The sequence below is a fragment of the Alligator mississippiensis genome, chromosome 1 (assembly GCF_030867095.1).
Source record: "Alligator mississippiensis isolate rAllMis1 chromosome 1, rAllMis1, whole genome shotgun sequence".
Taxonomy (NCBI): domain Eukaryota; kingdom Metazoa; phylum Chordata; order Crocodylia; family Alligatoridae; genus Alligator; species Alligator mississippiensis.
This window is the reverse complement of record NC_081824.1, coordinates 158,571,015-158,596,132: the sequence shown is the minus strand read 5'-3', so window position 1 is coordinate 158,596,132 and position 25,118 is coordinate 158,571,015. Positions and strand designations below refer to the sequence as shown.

At 41.5% G+C, this 25,118-nt stretch overlaps 1 protein-coding gene across 1 annotated transcript in view; it reads right to left on the bottom strand.

Moving 5' to 3' along the window:
* The window catches only part of EXO1 (exonuclease 1), a 34,411-nt gene extending 9,339 nt beyond the window's left edge, over window positions 1-25,072 (bottom strand). The window contains exons 1-11 of the mRNA XM_006268826.4: window positions 24,768-25,072; window positions 20,764-20,883; window positions 19,148-19,271; window positions 18,096-18,233; window positions 17,293-17,505; window positions 15,354-15,541; window positions 13,723-13,819; window positions 12,425-12,641; window positions 11,400-11,643; window positions 3,257-3,743; window positions 1,565-1,669 (exon numbers count right to left, since the gene is read on the bottom strand). Coding sequence (XP_006268888.2) covers window positions 1,565-1,669; window positions 3,257-3,743; window positions 11,400-11,643; window positions 12,425-12,641; window positions 13,723-13,819; window positions 15,354-15,541; window positions 17,293-17,505; window positions 18,096-18,233; window positions 19,148-19,271; window positions 20,764-20,883; window positions 24,768-24,928 — 2,094 coding nt within the window. The 5' untranslated portion in view covers window positions 24,929-25,072. The remainder of the gene's footprint in view (window positions 1-1,564; window positions 1,670-3,256; window positions 3,744-11,399; window positions 11,644-12,424; window positions 12,642-13,722; window positions 13,820-15,353; window positions 15,542-17,292; window positions 17,506-18,095; window positions 18,234-19,147; window positions 19,272-20,763; window positions 20,884-24,767) is intronic.
* Window positions 25,073-25,118: the final 46 nt, after the last annotated feature.

Below are 25,118 nucleotides of genomic sequence, written 5' to 3'. Positions count from 1 at the left end.
TTAGTGCCAATCCAATACCAGACAGATGTATTGGTGCACCTCTAGTTGCAAAACTCATTTTGGAATCAAGGAAGGTGTTATCTTTTGAAAATTAACACAGAAAGAAAGCATTAAATAAGTTTAAATACAGGGATTTGCTGACTGAGGATGAACTATTGAAGGTCACAATTCCCTGAATCCACTCCTCTCCATGAAATCCACAAGTTAGAGTGAAGAGTAAAATATGAGGTGACTTCATCTTTTTATTTTGTCTAAAGTAGTTGTTGGGTTTTTTGTTTTTTTTTTAAAGTGTTTTCTACAATATGGTTCAATACCATCAGCATCACCCAAGGTAGGAATATCATTACAGACAATGACTCCAAGATTTTAGAGTACCTGCTAATTTGTATGCACTCATAACAATGATATATGAATTAAAATTTGGAATTTTTATAGTTTCCTAGTCAGGACTTGCACATTATCCAAACCCCATTACTTACTTGACTCCACTGATGAGTAAAAATATTACCGTACTAACTTTAAAAGGACCCAAATTTCCTGGAGTTTCTTGGAGATATAAGTATCTATAGATTTAATATAACTCCCAAGTAATTTAGTTTAATGTATTTAGCCTCACAAAAGCTGTCTGTAAAGCAGGAGATTCTTAATGTTTCCATTTTACTGATGGAACATTGAGACAAGAGATTGATTTCCCCCCAAAAGTCACATAAGAAGTCTGGAAAACAAATCTACACCAAGATCTCCCAAGTCCATGGTTATTGGCCTAGCGATTCTACTGCTCTTCTTCATAAAAAGACATTTCATAATTTAATGAAATAGTACATGATTTATTTTTAAAGTAAGAAATAGATTAAAATAATTAAAAGGAAAAAAGTTCAAATTCTTTACACCGAAAGCAACCAAATAACCACAAGGTACAAGGAACACATGCATGCTGCTACACTCTTAAACTTAGGTACACATTTTGTTTAATGATTATTAGTCTCTTGCTAAAAAATTATATTGTTAAAATTTAGTTACAACTCTTTGAATTAGGATTGAATTAGATTCTGATTAAATGAAGGCTTATAAAACTTTTCTGGCCAAAGAAATCTTGTTAGTACTTTTCTAGCCACAAGGTGGGGCTGGGGGGACAAAGACGGGTGCACATACTACTAGAAAAACTGACTGTGGGCCCTTGTTTCTAATGTGGCTTTATTCTTGCTCATTAAGGCATGGCTGCAGCTTGTGATATACATGAGAACTTAATATACAGGTCCTGTACTTAAGCAAAAATATATGAATAATAGAAATGTGGAATAATAGAAATAACAGAAGCTGCAGGCTTGTTATTGGTTCCAAGCACAACTGAGTTAAAACTAGTTCTCCTCTTTCAGTAGTTTCTGTATAAACATCTAATTAAATGTGAGAAATGCTGACCGGTGAATGCATGTCAAATGTACAAACATGCCTGAAACTCCTGTCCTAATAAAGTCTTCAAATAAGCAATTATAACAATTTAAATGTAGCTAGATGGACTTCGAAACACTGTGGAACATGTATTAAACTTAAAGAAACATTGTACCTTACTCCTTAGGACTGTATTTTTTCTTTCGGTATAAGTAGTAGAAAATGGGGGTGAACTCTGAGAATGTGAATCACCATCAAGCTTTATGCTGCAGTCACGTTCCTTTGAAGAGACAAACAATTATCTTGCATCACTCAAAATGGACTTTCCCATAATGACTGTATATGATTATACAACATAGTCTAAACTATATGTAGTGGGCTTGAGCAATTAAAAATTACCCAACAGGCACAGAGGGCTGGCAGTCCTTTTCATAAATCTCACCCATGGTCAGTGTTGTGCCATTAGAAGCCAGAAAACCAAATCCTGTTAATTTCAAGGCTGCTCTCAGTGGTGTTAGGGCAGGGGTGGTGGGCCATATCCAGCCAGCCAATTGATCCTATCCAACCCACCAGGAGCCTGAGGAGGGAGCACTGTGCTCCATGCTGCTCTGCTGTTGCTGTAGTCAGGCAGCATGCAGACTCCTTCCTCCCCACCCCCGACCTCCTTTTGGGACTGCACAGCTAGTGCCAACAATGCAGCTGCTGGCCCTGCATGGGACAGGGCACAATGCAGTGTGCCAAGTAGCTGTCCTACCCACCACGATGAACCACACTGCTGCCACAGCGCTGCTAGTCCATACTGGCCACGGGGCGGGGAGAAGAATCTCTGATCACGGCAGCCACTCCTGATTTTCCTGGTGTGGTGCAGCAGCAGCTCATTGAGGCAGAGGCAGGACAGCTACTTGGCATGCTGCATTGTGTCCTGTCCCCTGCAGGCCTGACAGCCACAGTGCCAGGACTATACAGTGCCAACAGGAAGGCAGGGAGGGGGCAGAGGAGTCTGTGCACTGCGTGGCCCTTTCCAGCCTCAGCTGCAGAGCAGAGCAGCATGGGGTGCAGTCCTCCCTCCTCAGGCTCCCAGACTCCGCTCCACCTCCTGTCCCCTCAACAGCTCACCAAAACTCCTTAAGTGGCCCTTCAGCCCAAATAATTGCCCATTTTGCGTTAGGAGCATTCCATCAGAAAATAGCCAGCCTTAATGAAGAGAGAAAAAAAAATGAGTCTGCACTTAACAAAGCCTTTGAATAATAATATAACAGACCTTATTGAGGTGTGAACAGCTGAGCCCAGGCTGTTTCCACACAAAGTAGTGCGCATGCTTGCTTTGGCGTAAAGCAATATCATTAATATTGAAAGCAACAGAACTTGGCAAATGCCACATGCAGGATTTAAATGGCTGCCTGTGCTACCTAAATTGCTCATACTATACAGCCTGCAACATTTTTCACCATTTCAAAGAACTGTTGTGAGAAGCTCTTCTTGTTTTTATCAAGAAAGGCTGTGTAAACTTACATACCTAGGATGCTACTTCTCCTCTGACACGTGAAAGCAAAATGCAGAACTGTAAAGTGGATCTGTATACTTAATTTGAATCCCTGAATGAGCAGCAGTGGAGAACTGAAAATATAAAACTCAAGCACTGACCCACAAACAGCCTTATGTAAAACTAATGTATCAACTCAGGCTTTGCAGATGTTGTAGCCTTGGAGTATGAATTTAAAGAGGAAAGACAGTTAGATACTTAACTGTGTAATTCATCTGAACTCCATGCAAAGCACCGATAGTTCTCAAAACTTAATTTAATTCAGAAAAATTTAAGCCCACAGAGACAGTATAGCTGAATTAAAACAAAGGCTAGTTTTCTTACTTCTGCATCTGAATCTTTGTTAGACACCTGTGAAATTTTTGAAGAGTCCAAACTGCTTTCAGACAGCTCATAAGACTCCTGAGACTGAGAAGAACATTCCATTTCTGGTACAGGGCAGGATTCTTCATCCGATTCATCATGTGCTACATTGCTTACTGTAGGTAACCTAGCCATCTCATTCTCCTGGGAGACCATTTGGTTTTCTCTCTCTTTGTGAAACTGGTGTAATGGCAACAAGCCACTAGATGGGCTGGGAGTCCCAGGATTCTTTCCAAAGTTTCCAGACCAACGGAAACAACTTCTTTGTGTTTCTCCAGGGGATGGTAAAATAGTTCTTGTAAATTTTCCAGTCTCCAAAGACTGAGGAACATGATCTTCTATATGTTTTAGTTCCTGTGCCTTACAGTCCAACACTACCTTTGGAGATGGCTGGCTGACTTCCTCCTTTTCTGTACAATCAAACACATCCACAGGACTGCAAAAGAACCTAATGTACACAGAAAGATGAACAGCAAGTTTAGAAAGAAAAAAAAAAAAATCACTTATTTGCAAGCAAAAATTTCACCTACACAGTCAGCTAGTTATATGTGCCCAGCAATTTGGATTTGAAATACTATTGCAGTTGCAGGACCCATTCACTGTTTGTTCAGTATATGCAAGAACTGCGTTATTTTACCTTTCAGGGCAGTAGGAAGGGTCAACAAGGGTTAGTGCAGTTTAAGCGAGGGGCCATGGACAAGTGTTCATTTCTAGTGCTGCTAATTTCTGGGAATTTTGCAGAGTTAGAAATCCTATCAGGAGCAGGAGTGTACAGGCCTTCCAGCCTTCAGCTGCCCCCTCTTCCCCACACATTGTGGAGTGACCTCAGACTGATAAAGACTGAGTAACAACAACTACTCTATCCAGCTTGTCCTGAAGAATGCACAGGGAAGCTCTCTCTGGTGTTCCACTCCTCCCAGTCCTCTGCTGCTGCCCCCATCTCCCCTTCCATTTTCCTTAGATCAGGTTTACCCTGGTCTGCAGAAAACAGGGGAGCATTTTCCCTTCTTTCTCTACTTCTCCAGGTTTTTGGGAGGAGTGGAGCAGCAGGAGTGTACAACTGTCCTTGCCCGCATGCAAGTTTTTCACATGGGAATTATCTTCCTTGTTGAAAGAGGAAGATCTTTCTTGTAGATCTGGTATGTTTTTTGTGGAAGAAACTACATAAATACCTGTATGCTCCCAGTTTCTAGCAGGTAGAAAGGCATTCCTCCTGTTAGAAATGCAATGCTTGTCTATACCCAGCAAAACTAGGGTATAGTCATGCCCTTTTTAGAAAAAATGAACTTACCTTCTTGGAAGAGGCTGTATTTATTGCAGCTTAATTTGAAAAGCAGGCTAGCTCCTCCTTTTCTAATGCTGCAGAGGTTGAGAACATCAGCTAGCTTTCTGCTTTTGTGATTAAAGGCACCTACCTCAGGATTCAGGAAATCCAATTACCAGCTCTGCCACAAATTTTATTGACATTGGGCAAATTACCAAGAGCCAAGTTCAGTTTGCTCACATAGGTACCTCTTAAGAGGTAGTTCCAAGAAGACTATGACACTGGGTTAGGTACTTAGCTCTTACAGAGTCAATGAAGAGGGTCAGGTGCCTTGAAAAGACTGTTTCTGATAAGACACTTGAGCTCCCTAGGAAATAGGGAGTGAGAAGAGATTCCACAGACCCAGGTGCAGAAAGCTAGCTGAAACAAAATGTTGAATACACAACTGATTTGAATTTCCCTTCCTCTCCAAGGCACAGAAACCTGTCTCAATGCTGCACTTTAGGTCCCTCTGTTCACCAAAGTGCCTTGTTTCTCTGGAGGGTTGTCACTTAACTGGAGACAAATAGTGATTCTCACCTTTAGCACAATAGCCTAGTTTGAAAGGGGGTGAGACAAGTCTCATCTTCCACCTCCCAGGACAGTGCCCTACCACTGGCCATGGAACAATCTGGACTGGGGCACCCTCCACTCCTGTTGAAGAAGCAGGACCACTAGCAGAAAAAAAATTCAAGAGTCATCATGGGGACAAAGAAAGGAAGCCTGACAATAGCCAAGTGACAAGAGCTCTCTGTTGGAAGGGGAGAGATCCACGTTATACTCACTATTCCTAAGACTGCTAATATACTTCACAATAGTCATTGGTTAAAAAAAAAGAAAAAAAAAATAAAAAAAAATCCACAACAAACCAACAACAGAAAGCAAATAATCCTGACAGCGGGGACCAAAACCCAGTTTTCCCATCTCCCACCTGAATGGTTTAGATTGTAGGTCAGTGGTTCTCAACTAAGTTGTTGCAGCACCCTGGGGTGCTGCAAGATCCCCTTAGGGATGCTGCAGTGCAGCCACTGCTACTGCCAGGCAGAAATACTCTGGGCACATGATGCACAGCTAGACCAAGAAGGGCTGTGGCATGCACATGCTTTCCTGCCTCATTAGGGTTTCTCTAATAAGCCTGAAAGCAGGCAGGGGAGCCACCTTGTACCACAGTCCTTCCTGGTCCAGTCCCCTCAACAATCCTCCCAGAAACAGATATGCAGGGCACCCTGTAGACCTGTTTCCAGGAGATGCTGAGGAGGGTCTGGCTGTGCACAAGGCATAAGGTGCACTTTTACATAGGGGCAACAGCAGCACCCGAGTTGAGAAGCACTGAGATAAGTTGAGGCAACACAGCAGTGATTCTCAACCAGGGGTACTGCCCAATTCAAAAGAGTTGGGGAGGGGTGTTGTGACTAAAAGGGTTGAGAATCACTGTTCTTCATTCCCTCGTTTGCCCTGTTTCTTTAGTGTGACAACTGTTGACTAAAGAAACAGGTCATTGGCCATTGGCTGCCCAGTGGCCCTTCTTCAACAAGAGGGGAGAAGGTTTTGCTACCTTGCAATTGAGTACTTGTGAGAGGTAAGATAACATGTTGCCACCCATTCAGACTATGGAAAGGCTTGAACTCAAATCACCAACTTCTTCAGTGACTGCTTTAGACACTAGGTAATCATTCAAAAGGTAGATACTGCCACCTGCTCTTCCTGCCATGCTTTTTTAATAAAAAATGATTATTAGAGGTACACCGATATATCCGTTGCATATTGGATCGGCACCGATAACAGGAAAATTAACATTATCAAAACTGGCTTTTTCTGGCCAATAATGTCATGTATAAATACCACATGCGTGCACACAACTGCAGCATACACCTGACTAGGAATGTTGCCCAGCAGCTTGGAGAGCAGCCTCCTGCCAATAGGTTTGAGGGGGGCCATGAGGGAGGCAGATTAAAGCCCCCACAGTGAGGAAGGGAGTGGGGTAGGAGCAGGCACTCCCCAGCCAGTGGGACCCAGTGTCCTGCTCCCAGCCCTGGGTTCCTATTCACTGCCCTGGGTGGGCAGCGCCTGCCCCTGCCCCACTCCCTCCCTCATAGTGGGGGCCTCGATCTGCCCCCGCCCTCTCCCCCCCCCGGACTTATCAGCAGGAAGCTGCTCTCCAAGCGGCTGGGTTGTATTCCTGCAAATCAGATATTGGATCGGTATTGGCCAATATGGCTGGTTAATAATTGGCTATCAGTATTAGCCAAGAAAATCTTTATCAGTTAACCCCGAATGATTATAAATACCATGATTTGAACTAAACTGTCTGTATTTGGAGATGCCACAGGGATCAGACTTATCCAGGAATCTTGGCTGATTTCAAGAAATACCCCAAGTCCATTTTGGATTGCACAAAGAGATTAGGCAGGGATCAAGTGCATAGACACTCTACCCCTTTGTCAGTAAGATCAAACCCATGCACTAGTACATGGGGGAGCATTACAGTCCAAAATGAAAGGCCTGAATGAATGCTGCGGCCACTATAAGCAATTCATTCTGGATAACTGTGGAACATACGGCACAGACATATGAGCAAAGTATAACCAGTTAAGAACTCAGCAGGATCTTACCATGCCAGCTACTCAACAAGAGCTCTGCACCTGCTCTTACCCAGCAGGAAATGAAAGCTAAGCCAGGGAATCTTAGCTCTGAAAAAACAGCCAAACGAATCAAGAAAGAGGGCCAAAGTGTTGTGGTTTAGCCTTCACGTATGCAAGATAAAAATCAAATAAATGGAGTTACAATGGAGCAGGTAGTGGGTGTATCTACACGTTCATTAATGCACTGTAATTATGGTGCATTGAGTTTAGTATCTGTAATTACAGGTACTAAACTTAATGCGCTGCAATTGGCACTACTTTGCAGTAGTACCACTACACACTGTTTTGTGCTCCTGATGCACAGTAGACTAATTCTACTGTGCATTAGCATGGTTTCTGCTCGCCACACTAATATGCAGCACAATAAGTCTACTATACAAGATGCTAAATGCGCAGATGTGGTAAATACTTGCTAATTTAAGTCAATATATTATTGTCCATTGTTCATTTATCTGTACCTTTCAGCATCTATATTCCAGTAAATCCCATTTAGACAGCTATGGTATCAATCTAGATATTTTCCTAGGGCTCCAATCCTGCAAACATTTATGCGAACAATTGTCACATAATCCATGCGAGATCCTTTCAAGGGTGCTATGGGGTACTGTTCCCAGCCTTGGCCATTTTCAAAGGGACCTAGGCTAAGCTGCAGAACTGCTGCTAAGCAGCCTGTTTCTGAGTAACCACAGTGTGAACCTTTTCAGATGTGAAAACTAACTTGGACAGCAAGCAAAGGAAACCAAATACAATTAAACAAAGCACAAGGCATAAAAGGAGAGAAGGGAAAACCATACATTAAATAATCTATATACACTATATCATAGTTTTTATCTTAAGTAAGAACTACAGTGACTGATGTAACTAAATGTATTACATGTTATATGGTTATTATAGGTATATTTTTGTTAAAACATTTAGATAGTTCGTAAAAATAAAAAAGCGTGTCAGAAGACTACAACATCGATAAAAAAGAAACAGAAACAGCATTCCACAATGGGGAAGGAAAGGAGATAAGAAACCTCCATCTTTCCCAAGGATATAAATCCTAGCTAACTGACACCTTCCCAGTCCACAAGAGATCTTGTTCAGTCCAGTCCAGTCCCAAAAGTTTCAGTGAGACAAAGAAATTTAAATAAAACCAAACCAAAGGTCATTTATTAAAATATTAAAACCAGCCATCTATACATATTGGGTATAAGCTGGAGGGAAATTTGGAAAATTCAGCAAATTCAAGACCTGCTGCCAATTTGTGTGCCACCATCTTCCCACCTCTCAAGTCTCCCCAGCCGATATAGGTGAGACTCTATGTTGTGCTGTTGCAGGTAGCCAGATAAACGTTTTCATGTTTTAAGGTGCAATAAAAGGTTGGGCTGTAGAGCTGTTTCTGCCTCTTATCAGTAGCCTACCCAGGTTACTGTGATCTAGGTAACTGTACTACACAACATTAGCACTGTTAGGTGTGCAAACAAATTCATAAAGATAAAAACTCACAGGCCACATACAGATGAGCGCAGCCAGGAGGTATGTGGTGCTGCAGACACATCTGCAACACCACATACCACACATTCAGGTAGTCTCCGCACTCCAAAGTAGCAGCATGCAGGGGGGTAGGGGGGAATCCCAGGGTCAAAAAAAAATCCCATGCAAAGACAAAAAAAGCAGAGTGGCACATGCAGAGACAGTGCGCACCGCCCAAAACTGGAGCCTGGCCAGCTGAAGCCTCACTCCAAGTGGTAGGATCGCTGCTGCCACAGCTTGGAAGGCCCCCAAGGACTCCAAATAAGGCTACTGGGGCTAGCCCAGTGTTGGCCTCAGCCTCTCCTACCCCACTTGAGGTAACCTGGTGTTCCCCAGGGACAAGAAGCAGTGGCACAAGATGGGCCTCTGCTTCTTGTCCCTGGGGAAACAAACCTCTATGCTTGTATGGACATGGACATAAACTTCAAACAGGAATTCACAGCATTAAACACATTCTGAACTGCTTCGGTCTTTGAGTTTTTGGCAAAAGAAAATTACTTTATTATATTTATGTAGTCAAAAAAAGAGAAAAAACTATGAGATGGCATTTTCCCAAGGATGCCTTGAGTCTAAAAAGGTTAAGAACCACTGATTTATGTGGTTCTCTAAAGAAATGAGATGAACTGTTAACATCAATAGGACTACTTGAATGCATGTGTTAAATGCATTCAGGATTAGGCCCTAGATTAGGGGTGGGCAAATATTTTGGCAGGAGAGCCACTTAATGAGTTTTGGTGAGCTCTGAAGATACAATTTCAACAAATTGTAGATGGAAATATCAAATCTTACACTAAAAATAAAACCTATAACATACTTTGATTTTATTTCAAAAACTATTTTTGTCCTGATTCATGTTTTTTTTTTTGAGTAATGTATATAGAGGTGATTGCATGATGGCTCAATATAGTCTCTCTCTTGTATGTTGTGTGGGGGTGGGGAAGAAAAAGGGGGCATGTGCAGCAGAGCTCATCTAGGTAATACAGGTGCGGGAGCGATCTGTCCCTCCCCATATCCAGTCTGCAGCTGCCCTCAGTGCTTTGCATAAATCTGAGCCCACATCACACTCCTGCCTGTACCCACCCCAGCCCTGGCCACTACACAGAGGTTCCTGGTGGGGTTGCATTCCACCCACTGAGCTGCCTGCAGGTAGCTGCTCATTGCACTGGGTGGGCAGAGTGAGTGGAAACTGGCCGGGAGCTTGAGCTGGAGCCCCTGCACTGGGGCAGGAGCTGCCCAGCTGCAGCTTCTCCCCCACCCACTGCTGCTTCTCTACTTTACTTGCTGCTTGGAGCAGCGCAACAGGGGCAGGAGGTTCAGGAGCCACTGAAGGCAGGGGAAAGCTGAGCAGTACCCGGGAAGCTGCAGCAGTGGCAGATGCAGCCCTGCCAGGAAGCCGTGTGCACTGGCCAGGGCTGGGACCATCCAGCAGCCGTGGGTGAAAGAACAGCATTGGCTGCCCCAGGGTGAAGTGGGTGGGGCTCCTCTCACAGGCCAGATTCAGTCAGTTAGTAGCTTGGATCCAGCCCATGAGCTGTATTTCACCCACACCTGCCCTACATCTTTTGACCCTCCATTTTCCATTGCAAAACGAAAATTAGTACTTATAATACCTCTGCTAGATATTAGGATAATTTCATCTTTAATCATGAGTAATTCAGATTTTATGGTTATTGGAACAAACCCATCTTAACTGATAAATAGGGCAGGGTCTGGCAACTTGAAGCCTGCAGGCTGTTTTAGGGTATTGGTAGCAAAGCTCAGCCTGGTGCATCACCCTCTCTCCATACTGTGCAAGTCTCACCCCTTTCCCCAGTGTCAGAGAAGCACCCCCCTGCCACTGAATTTCTATACAGCCACAGTGTGGCACAAGCAAAGCAACCCCATTGCCAAACCTCTGGACAAGCAGTCAGAGTAGTGAACGCAAAGTCCCCCCAGTCACTAGTCTGATCCACAGGCCAGATCTAACAGCCTGTAAGCTAGATAGCACATGGAGCCATAGGTTGCCAACCCATTCTATAGCCTCTCAGAGATAAATGGACAAAAAGATAAAAGAGCAGAAACCATAAAATAATACTGCATTAATAAATCTAGGTATTGCATAATACCTTCCTCGCACAAATTCCTGTATTTAAGGAGACAGCCTAGTATAATGGACAAAAGACTAGACTACAAGTTAGAGACCTGCATTCTATTCCTAGTTCCTAGGGTCATGCAGCAGATGGAAGTGGAACAATTTCACCTCTGTTGAACTTTTTCTCCCCCCTTATCTTGCTACACCCACCTTTTAACTTTCCATTTGCATCAGCCATGTCTCACTTGATTTGTACAACAGTTTTCAGTGGATGCATCTGCATATTCGTTAATGTGCTGTAATTACGGTGCATTAAGTTTAGCACCAATAATTACAACTAACTTAATGTACTGTAATGTGCTACTGCGCAGCAGTGCTGCCACATGCTTTTTTCATGACACTAATGCACAGTAGACTATTTGTACTGTGCCTTTGGCTTCTCATGTAGATGCACCCATTTTCAGCTGGAGATCAAAAGCGAGAAAAGTGAAAGGCTAAATTCTGAATATTCTATAAGAATTGAACTTGGACATTCTTATATTACTTATTAAAGTAGTGCTGTGAACTTGCCTGCTTCTCGTCCCTGGAACAACAATAGCATTACTGTCTTTGTTTTTCCTCTGCAGAAAGGAAGCAAATTTATTTCTAAGTTTAGGCAGGGAGTTCGAGTTTTCTTTACTAACAGAGTCCCCTGAAGCATCAATCACTGACACTGCAGAGACCTCCTTCTGTGGTTCACTGTCCTCACTGTTTTCTTTCTTGGGTCTTTTTGAAGATGAATACTGATTCAACAGATCTCCATTTGACAGCTCCTCTAAAGAGAAACACAGTTTTAATTCAATTTCACATCGCTGTAGAAGTACTCACAGAACGGAGTTTAACTAAATTGAACATCATGCCACTTAACCTTCTAACAAATCTAAAATGGTGTTAAGAGAAGGCTAATACAGACAATCAAGTACGGATTTTTAACCCAACGTTAAATCAGCAAATTTAAACTTTACTTGTACATGCTCTTTTACAAGCAGTGAACTACAAGTAAACCATTAGACAGTCATAGAAGATCTACAAGGTCCCTTCCAACCCTAGTTCAAGTCCAACCCCCTGCCTGGGCAGGAAGAAAGCTGGGCCCAAATGACCCCAGCCATGTAGGCATCAAGCCACTTCTTAAAGACCCCCAGGGTAGGAGTCACTGAATAATATTATTAGTAGTGATTCCTAAAAAGCAGACTAATGCATATAATATTTTACAAAACAGTGGTACAACCCAAGAGAGGCAAGGGGAAAACAATTTTATGATGAGGATAACAAAACTAAGAAAAAGTATGCAACACAAGATGAACATGAGAAAATTTAAGTTGAACAAAAAAGTTTATGCAAGATCCTGAAAATGAGAGCAAGGACCTTGAATATGAAAAAGTAAGTAGGCCAGCAAAAATAAAAAAATACTGATAGATAAAATCTCTCAAGTCTAATTAAAATTTGTATATTAAAAAATATATACCCGAGAGAGAGAGTATTCTCAACCTTATGCCTTCACCTCAAACAAATAGATTCCCCTTTTTCCTCTTGATGTTTTCTGTAAAGAAACATACCATTTCTTGGTCTTTTGGCCAGTAGCAAACTGCTTGGAAGTTTAAGTCCTTTGAGACTAACTATCCTCTCAATGCCTTTGGTAGTTGTTTTCTCTGGCAAAGGCATGGTAAGCATCTTAGTGTCCATATTATGACCAAGTTTATAGTCACTGCTCCAAATACTGTTTAAATGGCCAGCAGCTCTCTCATTCCAGCCACGACTTCTTAGTTGTGAAGGCTATAAAAAGTTAAGAATAGAAAGCAAAATGTGTAGGTAAGCAGGTCAGTCAGTTTAGGTTCTCCCACTTCAGTGTATAGTCAAAATGTTCTGACAGGTATACAAGTTAGTGGGAGACAGGGCTCCTCTTCAGTGCTGCTTTCTCTCTGATCCCACATTTTCACATACTTTCCATACAAATTGTATCTTTTGTGCTACCAAATCCACTTCCTTTCACTAAAGCGTGATTTTGTATCTATAGCATTTTGATATAGAGTCTGTAGAGTAAAATCTGTGCTTTGATTTCTATGACAAACTTGAAAGAAGTACTTTTCTCCTACACTTAAATGATGTAAATATGAATCTCAACCATTTTAAAGATTATTTTTATATCAGTTAATTCTGCATATAGACCCTTCATTAACCCTTACAGTTAAATGTATTTCTCTTTGTCTCAAACCAACATGGCTACAACGCAGAGCCACAAAAAAAATCCCTTTTTGAAGACAGCTCATTGAAATAAAACAAAAACACTAGCACAGAAGCAATGGCTATTTTTTTCCCCATCAAATATAATGGATTTTCCTGAAGACCGAAAAGAATGGCCTAAAACACAATTTGAGGAAACCCCTTTAAAATGTTTAACTCCCATTAATGTTTCTACACATACAAATGTTTTCATGACCTAGAGCAGAAGACACATTACCTGGTGCTCTATTTTACTGGACCGTGGAAACAATGTTTATGTTCATATTTATGTCCGTACTTTTAAGTTTTTCATAACTATTATTTAAAAAAAAAAAAATACAGACAAAAATAGTTCAATAGATTATGCATCACCTATATTTTAGGCTCTAGAAGTAATTGTCAAAGTCCTTAACTTGCAATCAGAAAGGGAAACGGGGAGGAGGGAAGTTTACCTTCTCTGGCTACTAGAACCTGCCTAATATTTTTATACACTTGTATACCGTGCAAAACACACAGTACCATAGAACAACTTTCACCCCCTGAAACATGTCTATATTAACATTCAGACACTTTATCCTATACAAAGTCAAATAGGCATCACAAACTCACTGTAAACATTAAGAACAAATGTTACCTGTGAAGTGTCAGGGTTGTAGTCATCAATTTGCTTCATTGTATTGACATCTACATTACCCAGTGCAATTTGAAAAGCAGCACTCTCACCAAAATGTCTAAGTCAATAACATAAGGAAGAATACAATGACATTAAAGGAGAACTACTTGAATATTTTATGATTTAGACAAAAAGCAGGCACTAGTAGGTCAAGTTAATATAAGTGCAGCTATCCACTTCATACATTAAAATGCTGTTAGAATAGCCCAGCCCAAACAAGGGCTAGGGACAGACATTCAAAAAGCCTAAGCCTGAATTGATTCAATCTTTGTCAATAAGTTTAACCTGGCTAGGCTGAACCAGATTGTAACCATACAGACATCCCCTCTGGGCTGAAGAAATGCAGGCACATGCCTGCAGTGGCTCAGGCTAGAAGTCGGGGGGCACTAGAGCAGCCCTCTCTTCCCTTCCACAATGCTGAGCTGAGGGGGGCATGGCCAGGCCCCAGCAGGATTCTCTGATTAGGGAGGGGTTACACCCCCCCACCGCTGCTCCTGACCAGGGAGGCAGCAGGGAGTTGATAACAAAGCATTTAGTTAGAGTTACACAGGGAATTGATAGCATTTAGCAGCCCATCAGAAAACAAACGTTTCTCTCATTAGTTCAAGCTCTCTTAAACAACTTTGTCCAAGGAAGGAATTAAGGGACCAGCTACCCGTTGATTAGCTCCAAAAAGCTCTAAGTGGATACTGTCCTGTCTGCCTTACACAGACTTCGCAGTATTAACTAGCATACCACATGTTGGCTACGGTCTGCACTGTGGGGGCGGAATCCCTGCTTGAGCTGGGGGCGGGGGGGGGGGGAGGAAGGGGAGCAGGAGGAAACCAGGCAGATTCTGCTGCACCTATGGTCTCTGCCAGAGCTCCAGCCAGGGAGCAGAGTGTCGGGGCTAGCCCTGCTGGACTGGAGCCGAGAGTCCTGCCCAGGGTTGCAAAGCATCTAAGATGCTGGAGGACTCTGGTTTAACTTAAGCCAAGAAAGGATCTTGGGTTGTATAAACCAGTTTGACCCAAATCAGTTAAGTCTGATACTACATTACTACATTCAACCAGGTTTATCTCAAACTGGTTTTAGCCATTTTCAAACTGGTTTATGTGCATTGAAAGTCTGTTCTGTTACAGGTTTAAATCAGCTTCTGATCACTTAAACCAGTTTATGTGTAATGTCTGTCCCTAGCCCAAAAGCTCGAAGAGGAGTGTTAGTGCTGAATGCATTGCACCACTCAGGCCTCATGCAGGAACAGCACCTGGCAGGCCACAAGTGTACACAGATGGCACATTAGAGGTCACAAGTGGACGTGTTCAACCGTTACTAGGAAGGAACAGGCAGGAGGAAAGTTGCGTCCCAAGGAAAAAAGAAATTGTCAACAACTAATTATAGCATCTTAGAAAATGTACTAAAATCTTTGGGTGGGTATAATGCTTGAAAAAGGATGTTAGAAGGAAGATAACAGACTTCTCTTTTGCCAGACACTTATCAATCAGGACTCAACTGTACAAAGAAAAGGGAAGGGAAAAAGCACAAAGGAAAGAAGGGGAAGAAATCCCCTTCACCACATCATTTTCCCATATTTTTCAGCACAGAAAGGATACTGTCCTGCATAAATTAATGTCTCTGGATCAATGTCATCACCATAGGCATTCAAAGGAACAAGTTTCCTTTTGATTGGGTCAAAAACCAATTGATAAAGGAATGTATTATTAGCTCGAATAAATCCCTCTATGTACTCTTCTGACACAATTATGTTCATCTTGAGGTACTGCCCCATTTTCTTAATAATCTGTCAAGAAAAATAAGATGTTGCTTATTTCTCATTTCTAACCATATGAAAGTGGTTAGAAAAGAAAATACATATATGAGCAAATACATCTTAAATTACTGGACAAAGCCTGAAATAGAGACAGCTAAGGCACATATTCCATCCATCTTTAAAAGCATGGAAAAACTGAATTAGGAATAACCTGTACATTCTGTTTCACCTTCAAATCTGATGTTGTTATCAATAAAACATTTCAACCCTCCACAAGACTGTAGTCTTCAACAGATGCACAAGTAATAGGTACCCCATCATCATCAAGACTTTGCATTGAAATGCAAGATTGATGAAGTTAAGTATAACTAAATTTATCCTTCACTTCACCTTCCCTCCTCCCCCAACCACCCTCAAAACAGAAACATGATATTACCAGACAGCTCTTAAACTTCAAGCTATTTCTCAAAGGAGAGAGTACTGACTCACTAAATATTTAACTATTTTTTCCAACAGCATATTTATATACACTGATGTTGATTCCTATGAAATTAATAATTAATATAACTACATGGACAAATTCAAAAGAATTCAAACTATGAAACAGAAGAAAACTAAACTTAATTGATTTATTTTGACAGTAAGTTTTCCACGTCCAATCAAAGATACTCTTCAATGTAAAATCACTTCATTAAGAATCGCCTTTCAGTTTAATATGCTGTTGAACCACCCAGTACTTTTTCCTTAGTCTGTAGTTAAGATGCATATGGAGCATGAATATGTGACCAAGTTTAAAAAGAAAAATTTGCAACTTTAAAATTAAATTTAGTAGTATACCATTCTAATGCTGGTTTTGCTGAATGGTACGATTGAACAATGGGAAATTTAGGTTTCCTTTTTATTTTTAAGAAAGTTAAATGAACCAAGGCAAATTGTTTTGATACATACCTTATCAATACATTTTTGAAGTGTGGGGAAAAAAAAAATGCAGTTACTCTCAAAAAAGTCAAAATTAAATATGTGCTTGACTTCAAGTGAGTTAATCCAATGGATACATCTAACTGGACCAAATGAAATGTTTTACTGCTTTATGGCCTAAATGCCTCCAAAACAAAGTTGTAAATTTTAACATCTCTCATTTTCTATAATCTTTTTTTTCCCCCGTTTGTGATCATACAAACAGTCCCAAACTGACTGGATTTCCTATGGTGTCAGGTTTGCTTAACTTGTAAGACTTGAATCAGGAGCTGCCTTAACTTTAATATTTTGCATAATGCCACACAGAGCCATGATAATTATAGGAAAATAAGCTAAATGACTTTGAATGCAAAGGCAGAAAAAAAGAAAGCAAGCAAACAAGCCGTTTTTCAAGCAGCTATTTTTCTTGAAGAACTGCTTACACTTTAACTAGGACAATTCAACTGAAACTAAATTAAAAGTTCTAAGCTGTTTCTTTAGAAACCCAACACAAAGAATAAACAAACGATAATTTAAAACAAAATCTCTTAGAGTTTAAAAAAATGTTTCCAATTATGATATATTCTTGAAGGGTTAGAATATTTTGTTATATTTTTTTCAAGTGCTGAGAGCTTAAACATGAGTGTTCTATCATACTGATGTATTACATGAAATACAAATTCTACAGCAGTAGTTGAATATTTTTGACAGTCTCAAAATCCAAGTTTGACATGCACACTGCACAAAATATTTACATATTTTAACACCATCACACATGTATAAAGGTTCTAAAAAGCCTAACATCAAAAGTGAACAAATACTACCTTTATGATATCAGGATTGTTGGCTAATTTCAATAGCTTGCACGCTTTAGCTAACCCAATTCCGTGAATTGATGGAAGGTAGTCACAGCCAGAGAGAATGCACATATAGCGGAATTTTTCCTCCGTAAACACGTTCCCAAGTTGTTTGCATTTTCCTAATTTGGCCTGATCGATCTCTAGCCCATTTCCAAACTTGTCAATTTTTAGGAACACCTAGAGGGAGGGATGGAGAGAGATTTACTTGTATTTTACACACTTTAAATGATTTGTTTAGTCTCATAAAAATACATTATTGCATTGCCACTTTGTGGCATTTAATGGCCTTGTCCCAGAATTGTCTAAATTTTAGAAGACATCAGGCATAGGTGAATTCCATAAAACTCAAAACAGCAGAGGAACATGTATTGGTGTACTTCAGAAGAAGAAAGAAAAAGAAAAGGCTGCTTTTCATACAAGAATGGAGACCCATGGATAGTGTTTTGGGATGGTCTTTAAGAATGAGAATTGTGGTCAAAACGCGCGCATGCTTTCTAATCCAGAAGAGTTTACATTTTTCAAAACAGCTGAACACATTTATGGTAGAGTTTGTACTCCTTTTCCTGTTTAGAAAGCACCTGCTACATTGTGAACAGAACTAAAAATAAGTATTTGTTTGTGACGCAAGCTTGAATGAGACACTGGTATCATGTTTTAGATCACAATCTCTGGGATGGGCAAATAACAAAATTTACAAGTGTGTGCGGGGAATTAGTTTGTACAATGCCGTGAATATGTAGTGAGATAAGGGTTATATAATGAAATACCTTTTTACATCCAAAAGCTAAAAGATCCGAGTCTTCTGTAATTATAGCTTGTACCAAGTTAGTTTTATTAAGATAGGCTAACTGAGCATCAGCTTCATATGGAGCAACAATACAATCAACACCTTGGGCTCGAGCTGCCTGTATAAAAACAAAAAAATGCAAGAATTATGAAAGCATTCAACATATTTACCACCACTTTCTTGCAGTAGCATTGGATAGGTTATGCTGGGAATTGTGGATAAGATGTTCAAGAATGCATAAATGACTTAGGACTGATCTCCATTCTTAAAGTGGAAAATTTTACTTTCTGTAAGCATATAGTAACAGCTACCCTTTATCTAAAAAGATCTGCTGACAGCAGTGCCCACAAATGGTCTAGTATAGTCAACGGGGTACCACCCACATGGACACATTTGAGTGATTTAAACCTAAGAGTTAGAAAACGAAGTGATTACATTCTATAAACACTTGCTTCTCTTATGCTGTTCACCACCACTATCACAACTGTTCATGCTTCCAGTTTAATAAATTACAGTTTGGACAGAGAAAGCAGCACTTAAATAAATTTAAAGTCTGAGTGATAAAACCTCTTGTGGGATTGAAAAGAAAAAAAAAAAGTCTTGAGCCATTCTAAGTTACCTACAGTTTTTCTTTACATAGTCCTTAAGCAGCTGAAAATAATTTTGTACCATATTTCCTATTCATGTTGTTTACTGGTAATAATGTTACATTTTTAAGGACACCAAAATAGTTAAATGTTTAATTAGAATTTAAAAGAAATGTTTTAACTGGCACATGGCAGACATTTATACAACTCTACCATAAAAAAAAAAAGTCGAGGTGAAAACATCTATCTGTTGTCATAAACAAGATGTACTTAAGATATTTCACAGCACATTATAAAGTTTAAAGATAACAATATTTGTGCAAGTTAAATCACCAATCCAGTGACAGGGAAAAGAAAAGCAAAAAGAGAAGGGAAAAAATACGGTGGAAACAAGCACTGGAGATGCCATTTGCAAATACAAAATTCAGTATAATTAATGACTTACTTTAATAACTTCATGAGCCATAGCATGAGTAATATTAATGCTACGTCCAAAACATTCTTTTGCTTCTGATAACTTCCCTTCACGAAGCAACTGTTTCCCTCTCAAAAGACTGGCTTGGCGCTTCCTGCAAAGGAATAAAAATTCCACTTTCCTCAAATATTGAACATTGCTATGGTATCACACAATATTATAATTGTACTCAGTGCTTTGCAAAGGATTAAAGGGACACTATTCACCTATCACCTGCCCCCAAAAAGAGTTACAGTTTGTGACAAAATGAAGAACAAAAAGATCCAGAAATCAGACAGTAAAAGATGAGTGGACTATCCCAAACTGAAACAAAATTATGCAACTTATGATATAGTGAGTAGGAAAGTAGTTAGCAGTGTTATTCTGGTCATAAGGCAGAGTAGAGATGCACCTTATAGACTAATTGAATCAGAGCTGCATAAGCTTTTGTAAGCAAAAGCTCACTTTGTCAGATGTTATGAAAGGACATGCTACCATCACAATAATATTAAAATAAATCCTGAAAAACAAGCAAAGAACAGAGGTGTTAGTTGAAATCAATGATGGGAAGGAAAAAAAAGAAAAAAAATAGAGGTGGTTTTCCACGATGGTTTTAAAGGGCAGTGAAAATATTATACACAAGCAGCATCTATACACATGCTCTGGTGCAGGAGAGGGTGAGAGGGGAGGTGGAAGAGGGGGTGGCATTTTAATTGCACCAACTGTGAGCTGCTCTAATTAGAGTACCCGCAAGGTTGTGTGTAGTCAGAGTTCTGCACTTCAAAAATGATGGCAGGGGTGTTCGAACTAAAGCTTATTCGATGAACTTTAGTTCAATTACCTCTGCTGCCATTTTGAAGTTCTGGGATGCTAAATACATGTGATGCAGGGGCTGCTGAAGCATGTTAATTAACACACTCCAACAGGCTCAGTTAGAGTCTGCTCTCACATGTGCTAATTAGCATACATCGGAGCAGACATCCAACACGTGTATAGGTGCCCAAAAACTACAAGTTTGGGAGACTGAGAAGGATTCTTGGGGACTCAATCCAAGATTAGAAACAAATTACTTCAAGGTGTAGGGGACCAAACATTTCTCAAGAATTGGTAATCCAGCAATACCCACTCAAATCTGAGCTAAAACTTCAGGAGATTCTCTCACAAGATTCTAGAACCACCAAATCAGAACACAAATCCCAACCTTGATTCACGTTGAATACTATCATACTGTCCCACTTCTGAGGACAATGGTATCAGGAGAAAAAAAAAAAGGAAACACTCCTGTTACATGATGTCTTTGAACCAACAAGAAATCTGAAACTCTTTGTAATTTTATATCTTGAAGGAATAGTTTCAGTAATTTATATTTTCCCAATTCATAAGCAGCTTTTTGTAGTAGAGCGGTGTCATGAAAAAAAAATCTCCGAAGAAAGGTTTATTGTTTTCAACATTTGAAACAGTTATTACAGTGTACTGTAAAAATGCAGTAACTAAAGCAATCTTGGTAAGCAAAATAAATTACCATAGCTTAAAAAAAAAGATGAAATGCACTGTTAAACAGTTAGGCTGATGTAGTTTGCTTACAAGTTGAACATATCATTACTCACTCTCTTCGAGTCTTTTCCACTTCCTTTTTAGAAGGCAGGGTGCATCCATCAAATACTAGAATTGGCTTGATCCCAAATGACAGCAGCATATCAACAAGTTTCATGCAGAAAACTACATAACTGTAAGAAGAAATACACTATTTAAATTTTTCAAAGCAAGAGAAGAACTGATTATTAAAAGCAAACTTTAACACTTTCACATTTCCAACTTCTAGGGAAAAACAAAGTAAGTCAATGACATGATTATAGGTTTTCAGCAGGGTGTGGGTGCATGCGTGTGTGCACACACACACACACTTAAAGCACAGAACATCCACACTATTTTAAGATAGAGTCACTTCTCATCTTCTAAATCCAGTGGCGTTACCCACTCTGAATGATATTGTTGGATATACCGCTTACTCCAACAGATAATATACCTAATATACCTGGATTCTTCACAGAGTTAAGGGTTCCTAGCCCTTAAGATAATGAAGGTTTGTGAACTAGCTTGGGTGTGTATGTCCACAGCAAACCACTGTGTGGGATCGCTGTAGTGCTCCATCTGAGCAGGGAGGAGGCACACTTAGCCAAGTAGCTCATGCTTGATTTGGCAACCAACTACAAATTACCTGGTGTACGAACATCCTGACCAAAAAAGAAATCCAGGTTCTACTGTACCTTGTCTCTTAAATTAAAGTAGATTAATTAGACTATTGCACCACCAAATCCTACCATACATGACAAACTTTACAAGCTATAGTACAAAACATCATTTTGACTTGAGTGAGCCAAATATACATAGTATAAAGTGATGAAATGGAGTGGTGACAAGCATACTGATTTATCCTTCCCTGACACTAATAAAAATAATCAATACTGTGGAGTTTGAGGGGCAGAGTGTGAAGCCTCTTCTGTGGCACTAACCAATCATCCAACCAGACAGGACTGTAGATGATTGATTGCTAAACACTGCATAACTACAGCTTCATGAAGCAGCATTAAACACTGCCTCTACACCATACAGCATATCTACTTGTACCCAGACAAAGAAGAGATTGTAACCACGAGGCAATAACTTTGCCAATGGCAGTGCTGTAAACAATGCCTTATAGCAGAGGTTGGCAATTTACAGACCACAGGCTGAATCCACCCTGTAGAGCCAGCTGATTCGGCCTGGGACATGGAGCTTCATCACCATTCAGCAGAAAGGGGGTCTTTATCTGTGAGCACTCTCCCTGTGCCACCAGCAGGGAAAAGTGTTGGCTGTGGCTAGGTCCTAGCATCTGCCCACCTCTGACCTAAACCAAGTCACCCTGGCCAACAGCCTAAAAGGATTTCTGACCACTGCCTTACAGGGAAAGGAGGTCAAACAGCAGTACAAATGGAACAACCCACTACTGTCCCCTAATCATATCCTTAGAGAGAGCTATTTGTAGGGAATTCTAGGCTTTTAATATTGTTGCCCTCCTCTGTACCTTCTCTAGTTCTGTATGCTTTTTGAGGTGTGAGGACCAGACCAGGACACAGTATGCAAGGTGTGAACACAACAGGGATTTATAATGGGGCATAACGGTACTTTATGTTTTGTTTTGTTTATAATTCGCCTCTTAATAATTCCTAACACTTTGTCCTTTTGCCAGCTGCTGAACACTGAACTGATGTTTTTAGTAAACTGTCCACAACAATTCCCAGATCTCTTTCCCATGTGGAACAGCTAATGTCTAGCCCATCATAGTGTAGGTATAGCTTGGGTTATTTTTGCCCAGGTGCATCACTTTGCACTCATCTACACTGAATTTCACCTGTCATTTAGTTGCTATTTGCTGAATTGTGCCAGATCCTTCTGTACTTCCTCACAGTCAGCCTTTTTGTCTTTACCACTTTGAATAATTTTGTGTCATTCAGAAATGTGGACACCTCGCTACTCACTCCCTTTTCCAGATAATTCATCAGTGTTAAACAGCATGAGTCCCAGCACAGATTGGGAAGCTGATTACTTCTTTCTAATCGGAAAACTGACCATTTATACTCACACTCTGCTTTCTATCTTCAAGCCTATTTCTAATCTCCAATCATACCTTCCGAGTAACTTCCCAGTAATCCCATGACTACCTAATTTAATTAAAAGCCTGATGGGGGATATTGTCAAAGACTTCTTGGAAGTCAAAATATATTAAAGCAACTGGGTCACCCCAATTTACCCTCAAAGAACTCTAGTAGGATGGTGAGACATAATTTCCCCTTGACAAAGCCACATTAATTCCTCCCCAGCAAGTCGTGTTCAACCATGCGCTGAACAATTTATTATTATTATTACTACTACTACTACCAGTTTTCCATGAATAGGACTCAGACTCACCAGCCTGTAGTTCCCCGAGTCCCCTCTAGAACCCTTTTTAAATATGGGAGTCACGCTAGCAACCCTCCAGTCCTTTGGTACTGAGGTTGCTTTTCATGACAGGTTGTGAGTTAGGCAATGTCCAATCTGAGCTCCTTCAGGACCCTAAGGTGAATCGCAGCAGGTCCTGGTGATTTGCTACCATTTAGTTTAATCGATTTCCTCTATGACCTCACCTATCAAATCCTCAGTGTGGGGCAGTTTCACTGACTTATTCCTAGAAAACAGTGGATATGAGAGGGCATCTCCATAACATCTTCCACAGTGAAGGCCCAACTGACTCCCTGGCAGCTGTTTGGGTTCTAACATACTTTTAATTTGGATCACTACCTTGCAAGTCTCTAGCTAGTTTCTCCTTAAACCCTGATTTAGCATTCTCTCTGGCTTTTCCATCTATTTCATTCTCCGCATCAGGCCATGAGTTCACAGAGCAGAGGCACAGCCACTGCCTCTCCTCCTCAGTGCCGTTTCTTATGCACCTTTCACTGCCCAGTGGGACAAGCTTCCTCCCAGGACCCAGCTTGAGGAAAGAGAACTGTTAGGGTCTTGTTACATGCTAATTTACAGCTGTTCCTGGAGCTTTTAATCCTTGGACTGTCCCCACATAGACACCTTAAAGTAGTTTTAAGCACTTATTATGCAGCTCAAAGTGATGCCACTCCAGGGAAGGATCCTCCCTGATCCACACTACCCAGGTCCTGTTCCACTAAGGTGCAGCCACTCCCCAAATATTTGCTGCCCAAGTATATGTCCTCCAATATCTCTCACCCCCACCCCCACAAAACAGCAGGGTTAGAAGCCCAGTAATGCCAACTCTCATGAAAAAAAAAAAAATCATGAAACTCCTGATTTCCAAGTAAAATTAACTCCGACTCAGGATCTCCTGATAGAGATCAAATCCCAGGCCTTTTTCTTCTGGCACATATAGCAAACACCAAACTGGTAAATCTGTGGAGGGGAAGGGGTAGGGGGGAGAGGGGAGCAGATCAAGCCCCCCAGATTTGTGCATGGGGCAGAGGCAAGCTGGGACTCTGCATCCTGCTGCCTTTGGCCTGGGAACCACAGAAACACATAGTCCAAAAATAGCATCACATGATTTACATTTCAAATCTCTCAATTTTTAAGAGTTTGTCTCATGATTTTTCACACAGGGAGGCTGGCAATACTAAGCCTGTCCTGGCTCCCTAGCCCTCTGGGCGGCAAGTGGCGACCACCTGCCGGCAGCGCTTTTTGCAGGGGGTGCACGTGTCCCCACATGCACCCCCTACGTGTCACCAATAGGCACAATTCCCATGCCCCTGCCCCACTCCCTCCCTTATGGGGGGAAGGGGGGGCCTCAATCTGCACCCCTCGCCCACACACCAAGGGCAGGGGGATGGGAGTGAGGGGCATGGGGTCCAAACCAGCCAGCAGTGTTTGCAAGCAGGTCCTGGTACAAAAGAGGCTGGGAACGCCTGACCTGGATTTCTTATCATTACTTTACATGCCAAAACTTTGTTGGGGGGGGAGGGGCTTAAGGTTGTATCGTTTTACATTCCTGGTGGGCAGTCTGGCAGAGACTGGGAGCCGCAGGATAAGGACGTGACTCCTCCCACCCGCACCCCGGGGTAACGGTGGCACTTACAAGTCGGTGGGCTCGCCCTTGGCCAGCCTCTCGGCGCAGGCGTAGGCGCCCTTGTGCAACCAGCAGTAGGTGTCCACGGCCACGGCCTGGCCGCGGTAGCGCTGCACATGCGCCTCCTCGGCCGCCTCGCGCAGGAAGGGCAGCAGCCCCGCGATGCCCATGGCTCTGCGGGCCGAAGCAGCCGTTCAGCGCGCGCGTGCGGGAGAGCGGAGCAGGGGAGAGCACCCACGTACCCGGCCGGAGGGGGGAAGGGCTGCTCCGACCGGAACGGCCGGCGCGCGCGAGCCGGGCTGCAAGCGCTTTCAAGCCGCGCGCGCTTCTGGCAGGCCACGCCCCCCCCGCCAGCCAATC